The sequence below is a fragment of the Lucilia sericata genome, unplaced genomic scaffold (assembly GCF_015586225.1).
Source record: "Lucilia sericata isolate MDLA Ls3-8-SP2 unplaced genomic scaffold, ASM1558622v1 Contig000569F_arrow, whole genome shotgun sequence".
NCBI classification, from domain to species: Eukaryota; Metazoa; Arthropoda; class Insecta; order Diptera; family Calliphoridae; genus Lucilia; species Lucilia sericata.
The window spans coordinates 84,121-95,000 of record NW_023994577.1 but is presented as its reverse complement, the minus strand read 5'-3'; the positions used below and the strand labels follow the sequence as shown (position 1 = coordinate 95,000).

Sequence of the window (10,880 nt, the reverse complement as noted above, 5' to 3'; positions counted from 1 at the left end):
AGTAGATTCAATTACCAACGATGCCGATTTTTTTTACACCTAATTAAATATTATTATACCCACCATCAAAAAAGTTGGATGTATGTTGATTTTGTCTTTCCGTTTGTAACACATCGATATATTGCCACAGCCCCACAAAAGTATTTGTATTCTGGGTCCTTATTAAATTATAAGATGATCTAGCCATGTCTGTCCGTCTGACTGTTGAAAGCACGATAGAGTCCCAACTAAGGAGCTCTTCTTCCATGTTTTCGCATAGCCCCTATACAAGTGGCCAGCCCCCCCCTCCCCCAAAAAAAAAAAAACAGTGTAAACAGTCATAGCTGGTTTAAAAACATCCGTACCAACATCTCCCTCCCAATTTTTTTGAGGATCGGTCCATAATTCACCTTACCCCCCATATAAGGTCCATCTCGAAAAACGACTATAACGCTAATAACTTCATTCAAAATTATTCGACATAAACAAGTTCTAGGGAAACTGATATCTCTCTGCCAAATTTTATGGAAATCGGCCCATAATTGATCCTACCCTTCATATAAGGTTCCTCTTTGAAAATTATTTCACTAAATCAACGAAAGTCAACATAAAGAAGTTTTAGAGGAACATAAATCTCTCTACCAAATTTTATAATGATCGGTCCATAATAGACCATATCCCATAGATAAGGTCCCTTTCGAAAATGACTATAATACTTATAACTTGCTTCAAAATGATAGTAAAGCAACGAATTTTGACGTAAACAAGTTTTAACGGAACTAAAATATCTCTACCAAATTTTATGAAGATCGGCCCATAACCCATATAAGGTTTCTGTCAGAAAATTACTTTAAAGCTTATAACTTGCTTCAAAATACCAGTAAGTCAACGAAAGTCAACATAAACAAGTTTTGGATGAACTAAAATCTCTCTGCCAAACTTTCATGAGGATCGGTTCATAATGGACCTTACCCCCGATATAAGGTTTTTGTCAGAAAATAACTATAACGCTCACAAATTGCTTCAAAATAAAGCAACAAAATTCGACGTAAACAAGTTTTAGAGGAACTAAAATCTCTCTGCCAAATTTTATGGAGATCGGCCCATAACTGACATTACCCCCGACGTAAGGTTACTCTCAGAAAATTGCTTTAAAGTTCATAATTTGCTTCAAAATTGACATAAATATGTTTTATAGAAACTAAAATCTAGTTGACAAATATTAACAGGATGGGTCCGTAACTGATTGATGCCATAACTGGCTTAATAATACCAGTATAGCGATAAAATTCGTCATGAACTAGTTTTATAGGATCTAAAATCTTTCTGTCAAATATTATGAGATTTGGATATTGGATCAAAGCTTTCATATAAGACTTTGTTGATAAGATATTCGACATAACAAGTTTTATTGAAACCAGAATCTTTGTAAAATTTTAGGAGGATCGGCCCAAAATTGACCATAAGTAAATTTACAGTAAATCAAATCATAAAAAAATGTATTAAATAGGATAAAATAAGTCATGGAAAGCAAGTTGGCAACGTCGTTTCAGAAATCACAAAAGTGAAGTTCGCTCATTTTGTTTCTATAAACTTCATTTTAACACAACTAGTTGATGGTATTTACCGGAAAATCAAAAAAGATTTGTCATCATTCTTATCATCAAAGCTGTTGTCATCGTAGCCATCTTCATCGTCATCATTATGAACGTATTTGTTTAATTTTTAACTTGAAATATATAAATGTAGAAAATGTTCTTAGAAATGAAAATATAATCGTAATAATAAAAACTAAATTGATAGGATTTAAATTTTAAATTGTTTTTCATCTTTTAATATTAATTATTATCATATAAATTTTACTAGAAACATTAATAATAAAAGCTATTTGAAGAGAATTTAATGAAGTGTTAAAAACTATGGCTTTTAATAAGAACAATAATATTAATTTGATTTAATACAAATATTTTAATAATTATTAATATATGTTGTTTTAATAATAATTATTGTAAGCATAATGTTGTAATATATTAAGAATTGTTACAATTAATTTAATTGTATGTATAGGTTATTATTTAAATTTCCTTGAAGTTTTAGTAACTGTAGTTTATTACTGCTAGGCTAAGTGAGTTTAACTAAACATTTGTTGTTATATTTTACTTTATCAATGATTTAAACTAGCGTTAGAAACTCTACATAATTTTATTAAATTTAAATTTTACTAAATTGAAAACAATAAAATTTAACAAAAAAAAAAAAAAAAAAAATCGTAAAAATTTTATTGCAATTTTTACGATCACAAAACTTTCTAGCAGAACATGTTATGATAATTTTTTAAATGCTCTATTAATGTCCGAAAGTCGAACGACTTAGCAATTTAATTGCTTTTGTATCTAATAGTTATGAATAGTGAGTTTAGAAATACGATTTTTGTAACATGATGGATAGATTCTGTTATACTCTGATACAGAGCAATACCTGTTTAGATCATAGTCTACATAATTTCAATTTAGATTTTATCTAAATTTCTAACGATTTATAAGACTGCTAAGGCTAATTAAGGAGCGGTCTATAATAGTTGTACATGTCAAATTTGATCACGCCGCTAATATAAGCTAATTAGGAAACCATTTTATATGCTGAAATAATTCAGGGATTCGACACTAAACAATAAATTAATAATAAAATCTCTGCATTAAGTATAAATATGTTATTTATTAATAATATATCAGGTAAACATTTCATTTGGGTTACGTTCTTCTATTCCGTTGTATCCGTCTCATTTGCTGCCTAAGTCTACGGTTCCTACGCAGTCTTGCTAAACGTCGGCGTCGTGCTAATCGACGGCGTCTTGCTAAACGTCGACGTCTTGCTAAACGACGGCGCCTTGCTAAACGTTGTCGTCGACTACGACGTCTAACAGATGCACTGCCACTTCGATATTTCCTTACTATTATTTGGCGTCTCCTTTTAGGTTTGATACGATTTCGTAGTCTAATACGTTGTATCCTTCTACGTCGATTTCTTTGTCGTCTGATACGTTGCATTCTTTGTCTACGTCTGATGGCCTGTTGACGTAGACGGCGATTTCGTTGCCGGATACGTTGCATTCTTCTTCTACGTCTGATAGCCTGTTGTTGACGACGGCGGCGCCAATTTGTGGGTCTAGCTCTGGCGGCACGACCGATTTGAGTGGATTCCTTAGAATCACTTAGATAGTTGTTTTCGTCATTGTCGTTATTAAGTATATCGTTACTATAACGTGATTGCTGACCTTTAGAACTAGACATTATGTTGTGATATAAAGCTCGACCAGATTCATCTTCTTCTTCATCATCATCGTCATCTTCGTCTTCCTCGTCGTTATTTTCGTTATCTGAAGAGCGTTTATCATTTAATGCTGCAGGTGATGTTGGTGGAATGTCTGGTTTAGCAGGAGGTGCAGGTGGAGCAGGCGGAGGCGGTAGAGCTGGTGGAGGTGGAGGGTATGGTGAAACAGTTGGCTTAGGTTTTGGTGTTGTTGTTACATTAGGAACGTCATCATCATCATCGTCATCATCAATATCATTATTATTATCATCATCATCTCCATTTCCATTTGTATCTGCTGCATCTGGAGGTGCTGGAGGAGGTGGTGATGGTGGTAGAGCTGGTGGAGGAGGTGTTATTGTTGGTGGTGGTGGCGGAGGTGGAGGAGGTGGTGGCGGAGGCGGTGGTGGAGGAGGTGGTGGTGGCGGTGGTGGAGGAGGTGGTGGAGGAGGAGGTGGCGGTGGTGGTGGAGGAGGTGGTGGCGGTGGTGGAGGAGGAGGTGGTGGAGATATAGGTGGTGTTGGTGGAGGCGGTGGCGGAGGAGGTGGTGGCAGTCCTGTTGTAGTTGGTGTTGTTGGTTCTGTTCCTGTTGGTGTACATGGCTCACATGTTGTTGTTGGAATTGGTGGTGGTTTTTCAGTTGTTGTAGTTGTTGTTGTTTTCTTGTTCAACAAGTATGTAATAAAACGAGCTTCTCCAACATTCGTGCGCTTACGTTGTCCATACAGTTTATATCCCTTTCCATTTTCCTCATTACGACCATCTACATACAAATTTCATATAATTAATAAATGTTCATAAAAATCCATAATTAACAACTTACATGCGTACTGAATTAACAGTGCGGCCAGAAAAAGCCACAGCAGTTTCCAACGCATATTTTCTATGTTTCGCTTACTTAATTATTTTTTATCAAACCTTATGTTGGTCAAGAATTCGTGTTTGATATTGAAAAGTTAAACATCTCCAAATAACTGATACTTTTTTCGCAAATTCGCAAATATTTATATGTTTTTTTTTGCGCATGATAGTTTTTCATTCTAACACAGGGAATTTTAAACTAATTTAAAATTTTGTCTTATTTTCCATTCATATTTGGCAATAATACTAACAAAATCGAACTATTAATTTGCATATTTTTCGCAAAATCACTTAAATGTTTCATTTGAAATTCCAACACTTTCTTTAGAATCTACGTAAATTACAAATACACAGAATTGCCAATTCCAAAAATAAGCATAAATGACCTGCTTCAAACATATTTTAGATCATCAGTTTCAATCAAAAACATATCGTATTTGGTATATTAATAACAATTTAAATGCAAACTAATCGCATAAACAAAAGAGTGAAACATTAAGAAACGTAATATTTATTGATATATTTATTATTATATATAAATATAATACCGGTGACAATAGCGAGAACATTATTTATGGATCATGATCTCGCCAAAGTTGATCATGCTTATAAAATAGAAAGAAAAAATTAAAAATGGGTCAATTTTTTGGCGATGAATAATGCTATAAATGATACATTTCATTAAAACACTTTAAAAAAAAAAAAATTATAATATCATTTGAATAATTAAGATAACAATACATAATTAGCGAATTAGGTGAAACCACTGTCAAAAGACAGCACTTAATTAACTCACAGTTAAAATTTATAAAATATTATTTTTCAAAAAAATTTATATATAATCGGCATAGCAAACTTAATCTGTAATTTTTTTAAATTAAAATGTAAACCAAATTTGAGTGCCTAATGGTTCATCTACAACTTTCAATTTTAATATATACATATATTGCAGAACCCTAAACCTGCTTTATAGGACATTTTGTTAAGTCCAAAAAATAAAAAAAAAAATAAAAAATCATGGGGTTTACAGCAAAGAATAAACAAGAAGTGAAACGCTGTCATTTTTTTACAACAATAACATTACGCTCTTCTCACAGACGAGTGCCGTGTAAATCCAACACATATGTAAAAATTTTATTCTCTCTCCAAACTTCAAAACTTTTTCGCGAAAATTTGAGGATAATAGCACTTTGAAATATTTTTTATCACTTAACATTATATTTTATAATTTTTTTGCACAATTTAAACACATTTAATAGCCCGAAAATAATATATTTTTTACAAACGAAAAAAAAATATTTTTTGTTTTTTGACATTGAATTTTTGTTGTTTGAAATTAAAACTAAAAAAAAACAATGTTGTAAATTTTCGTAAGGTAAACGAAAAAGATATTTCAAATAAATAATTTACTTTTTCAATATTATTGATTAAAAAACAAATAGACGTGTTTATAAAATGTTTATAGATAAAATATGTGGAAAATATCTTAAGAAACCTTTCAAAGTATAAATTGAAATGTAATATTTTTTTTTCAATATTTTTCAATACGGTTTTTTGCAACTATGTTGACTTGAGAATTCTACTAATACATTCTTAGAGTTAGGTACCGGATGACAGTAGACTTAGGTACTTTTGACAACAGTTTCATTTCTTATTTATTCTTTGGTTTACAGGGTGTAATATACTTTCGAAATTTATTAATCAATTGTCATTCATTTCATTGCGTTCATCCGTTACGTCGTTTATTAGTTTGAATACGTTGCATTTGTAGCCTAAGTCTTTGATTCTGACGTCTAATGGCTACTCTGCGTCTTTGATTTTCCAAACGACGGCGTCTTTGTAAACGGCGGCGACGTTGCAAGCGACGACGTCGTTGTGCGAAACGTCTACGCTGTGCTAAACGTCTACGTTGTTCTAAACGTCTACGTTGTGCCAAACGACGTCGTCTAAGACTTTCTCTGCGTTGGCGATTTCTTCTAGCTCTTTGCCTTCTAAGACGTCTTCTGTAGTGGGGGTTTTGACGATTATGTAAAACAATACGATTTATTCGTCTTCTACGTTGACGTCGTCTCTTAGGGCGAGATTGAGAAGCACGTCCAACTTCTGCGGAATCGTCATAGTCGCTCAAATAGTTGTTCTCATCATTATTGCTGCTGAGTATATCGTAGTTATTCTGATATCTGCGACCTTCAGATTTTGACATAAAGTTGTGATATAATTCTCTACCAGTTTCTTCTTGATCATCTTCATAATCCTCATCTTCGTAATTTTCAGAGCGTTTATCAACTCTAGGTGTAGGTGATGTTGGTGGAATTGAAGGTGGAGCAGGTGGAGCAGGTGGTGGTGGTAGAGCAGGTGGCGGTGGTGTATAAGCTGGCGGAGGTGGTGGTATATCTGGTTTAGGTGTTGTTGGTGGAGGCGGTGGGGGTGGAGGTGGTGGAGGAGGAGGTGGAGATGGTGCTGGAGGAGGTGGTGGTGGTGGAGGAGGAGGAGGTGGTGGAGGAGGTGGTGATGTTTGATCTGTTGTGGGACTGGTTGTTGGTGTTGGTGGTGGAGGAGGTGGTGGTGGAGGCGGCGGTGGCGGAGGAGGTGGAGGTGGAGGAGAAGTCTCCGTCGTTGGAGTTGTTGTTGGTGTTGTTGGCGTTGGAGGGGGTTCCGGTTTAGCTGTTGTTGTAGTTGTTGTGGTTTTCTTATTTATTATGTTATTCAAATAGTCTGGTATAAACCGAGCTTCTCCAGCGTTTAAGCGTCTTCGTTGGCCATATAGTTTATATCTTCGACCATTTCTTTCATATCGACCATCTGCAGATAAATTTCATAAAATTAGTCTGGATATATAAAAATCACTTATTCACAACTTACATGCTGACTGAATTAACAGTGCTGCCAGAACCAGCAACAGCAGGCTCCAACGCATCCTTTTAATAGTTTCTTATCACTTTAAAATCTTTCAAGAATTTTTTACATATGTAAAAGTTGAATTTCAGCAGATGACTGACCATTTCATTCGAAATTCGCTAAATATTTATATGTTCTTTTTTAAGGCTCTAAAAGTTTTTTTCCATCATAGCGAATTAATAAATTTTAATTAAATTACATATTGTCTTTTATTTTACATTCATGTTTGTTGTAAAACTGTAAAATTAGCATATTATCAAAAGAATCACTTCAATGTTTGTTCTTGTTTCTCCACAAATTTCTACACTTTCTTTACAATTTCCAAAAAAGTCGAAACTCCATTTAAGTGCTTTAACGCACACTTGTGCTCATTTTTTCAATCAAATCTATATCGTATTAGAAACATTTGTAACAATTTACATGTAAATTGATCAAATAAATATATAAGAAGGTGTAAAATTTCAACGGCTATAAATATTACTTTCGGCATGGCCGAATCATAAACACTCATCAAAAGAATATATCGTTTGAAATCTTTTAATCGATTCAATCTGTTTTAGCTATATAGTGTTTATATTATAAACCTATATCGCTTGAACGATTTGAATTATTATTATTATGTACTAAAGGAATATTTAAAACAAGTAAGAAAGTATAGTCGGGCGTGGCCGACCATATGATACCCTACACCAGTTATGAATATTAAATGTGATTTATTTTTCATAATAAAGCATTTATCTTCAATATTCCCTTGTTCCGATACATTTAAGCAATTTATGGATGAAAATCTAATTTTCTGAAAGAGGCTTTATATGGGGGCTAGGGGCAAATATGGACCAAGCCCGATAAAATTTTGTGAATATATTTATATTTACATAATATTTTATTGTGCTAAATTTCATCGCGATATTTGTGTTTATAAGTTAATTTGGGACATTCAAGTAATTTTCTGAAGGGGACTTTGTATGGGAGCTAGGGTCAAATGGGACCCGATCTTTATGAAATTTGGCAGGGTCATCCAGACTTCTATAAAACTTAGTTGTGCCGCATTTTATCGATATATCTGTAAATTTAACAAAATTATGAGCTCAAAAGCCCTTTTCGGGGGGTTCTGTTCTATGGGGGCTAGGTGAAATAATGGACCGATTTCAACCATTTTCAATAGGCTTCGTCCTTGGGTCAAATAAAACGTGCGTGCCAAATTTCATCCAATTATCTTGAAAATTGCGACCTGTACCTTGCGCACAAGGTTTACATGGACAGCCAGCCAGCCAGCCAGCCTGCCAGACGGACGGACGGACGGACGGACGGACGGACGGACATAGCTTAATCGACTCAGAAAACGATTCTAAGCCGATTGGTATACTTTAAGGTGGGTCTAGGACGAATATTTTTGTATGTTACAAACATCAGCACAAATCCAATATACCCTCCCCACTAAAGTGGTGTAGGGTATAAAAAGGAATAGGATATTTCTTTTCAGGCCCTTTTGTGCAAAAATATACAGACAGAAATCTTTAAAAATTGACCGAACAAGAATAAAATTATTTCCTTATGTATGTATGTTGCCAACGAAATGATAAATTCAACACATCGACCATTTTTTTAAAGTTGGTCATAAAACAAAGAATTTACTACATTTTAAAAATTTTATTTGTTTTTATGCTGGTGGTAACAGCTAGTAAAGTTCTGGTAAAATTTTGCATGAATACTATTTTAAAAAATACAAAAATGAAATAAAATTAAAAATTTGGGTCAATTTTTAGGCGATAAAATAATGCCATTAATGATAAATTTCATTAAGATACATCATCTTAAGAATGCTATACTATCATTTGAATAATTAAGTTAACAAAAATATAATTAGCAAATTAGGTGTGTCCATTGTCAAGAGACAATAATTACAAATCGGCAAAAAAATAAAATAAATTGAAAAGAAATATATATATGTACTAGCTATACCCAGTGTGCTTTGCTACCCTAAAAGCAATATAAATAAAAAAAACCCACTTTCTAACTACAATAGTTTTCCAGATATACAATTTGTTACATATGGGAAATGCTACGAAAATTATTGCAAGTTCGTCAATTTTTCCGAACGTTAATTTAGATATTAATGTAATCTATGAAAAATTTGAATAAGCTAATATTTTCCCAAATATATGAAATTTTGTATTTAATTCATATTCTCTAAATATTGGCATTAATGTCAAAGTTCTTCATGTAAAATTTGAAGATTCTAGCTCTAATAGTTTCTCAGGTATACGAATTTTTCTGATTAATTCATAACGGGACTCCAAGCACCCCCCCAGATGAAAGTCCGCCCTTTTTTCTCCAAAATGTTCAGATGAATAATAAAGTTCGTCGTGCAAAATTTGAAGAATCTAGTTCTGTTAGATTCCCAGATAAACGAAATTTTGTATTTAATTCATATGGGAGGTGCCAATTCCTCATTGAAAGTCCGCCCGTTATTCTCTAAATGTTTGCATGAATGTCAAAGTTCTTCATGTAAAATTTGAAGATTCCATCAGTAACAGTTTCTCAGATATACGAATTTTTCTGTTTAATTCATAAGGGGACTCCAAGCCCCCTCCCCCGCCCTGTTTTCTATAAAATGTTCAGATAAATATTAAAGTTCTTCATGCTAAATTTGAAGAATCTAGTTCTCTTAGTTTCCCAGATAAACGAATTTTTGTATTAAATTCATATGGGAAGTACCGCTTCCCTCATTGGTATTCCGCCAATTTATTACCCAAAATTTTAACATGGATGTTACAGTTGTTCGTACAATATTTCAAGATTCTAACTGTAATAGTTTCTAAGATAAACGTATTAAAGTGGCTCCGACAAAATTTGAGGACTCTAAATGTTATATTATCTCAGATATACTGATTAATTATTTTCTTAATATGGGCGTGGCTCCTCGCCCATTTGAAATTTCAAAATAAAAAGTAGCCTATAACCTCTTCCAGACATACAGGAATATACTGTGAAAATTTCAGCCAACAAACAAACATACAAATACACATTCATTTTTATAAATGTATATAGATTTATATTTAATTTATTCAAAGTTAACAACTACAGCATGTCTTCATTATATAAGAGTAATCTACATATTAAGAACTTGTCACTAATGTGACATAGACTTGCTTAGTGGCATCATCAATACACAATCGTTTACTGTAACGAAGCCCAAAATTTAAACCAGGTCTCGCCACAAAAACTTAATACAAACTTCCATGAATAAACAACGATAACCAATACATAGCCGATTATTATACGCCATCGTGAGAAGTTGGTCATATAATTTTTACAATATAATTAAGTATATATGGGCAATTTCTTGTCCAGTGACCCAACTTAAAAAATGGATTTCCACCAAGGTAGTACTATTGGATAGTAGGCCAGACACAAATTTTCAGCTCTATCGGTCAAGAACTGTCGGAGTTAGAGGCGGTCAAAGTTGGGCATTTTGGTCATACAAGGTTTTCTTTTTACCTATTGGTCCTAGCCAGAATTGTCCAAAGGACTTTAGATAACTATTTCTTCAATGTTTTCGAAAAAATTTTGGTGTCTGACCCCTTTTTGTTTCCAATAGTACTATCCTTGGTGCAAATTTCATCCAAATCGATTTTTTAAGTTGGATCACCTGACACGAAATTACCCTTAGTTACAGATAGCGGAGTCGATTAAGATAGGTTCGTTTGTTTGTCTGTCCGTCTGCATGTTGAAATAAATTTTCTGTAGGCTCCAGATATCTGCGGGAACTATATCATCAAGAATTCTATTAGACCTGCTTTCGAGCTGTTTTAAATTTCAAATAAGCAAAA

General features: G+C 33.4%; 2 protein-coding genes across 2 annotated transcripts; both read right to left on the bottom strand.

Annotated features, from left to right (window-relative positions):
- Positions 1-2,674: 2,674 nt before the first annotated feature.
- LOC119606298 (cleavage and polyadenylation specificity factor subunit 6-like) lies at positions 2,675-4,166 on the bottom strand. Its single transcript, XM_037959743.1, has 3 exons — positions 4,112-4,166; positions 3,588-4,051; positions 2,675-3,482 (listed from the first exon to the last, which is right to left on the bottom strand). Exons 1-3 carry the CDS (start codon positions 4,164-4,166, stop codon positions 2,730-2,732), a joined length of 1,272 nt encoding a protein of 423 aa, XP_037815671.1. The 3' UTR covers positions 2,675-2,729.
- A 1,709-nt stretch (positions 4,167-5,875) lies between these two features.
- Positions 5,876-7,066, bottom strand: LOC119606297 (cleavage and polyadenylation specificity factor subunit 6-like). Its single transcript, XM_037959742.1, has 2 exons — positions 7,012-7,066; positions 5,876-6,951 (listed from the first exon to the last, which is right to left on the bottom strand). Exons 1-2 carry the CDS (start codon positions 7,064-7,066, stop codon positions 5,876-5,878), a joined length of 1,131 nt encoding a protein of 376 aa, XP_037815670.1.
- Positions 7,067-10,880: the final 3,814 nt, after the last annotated feature.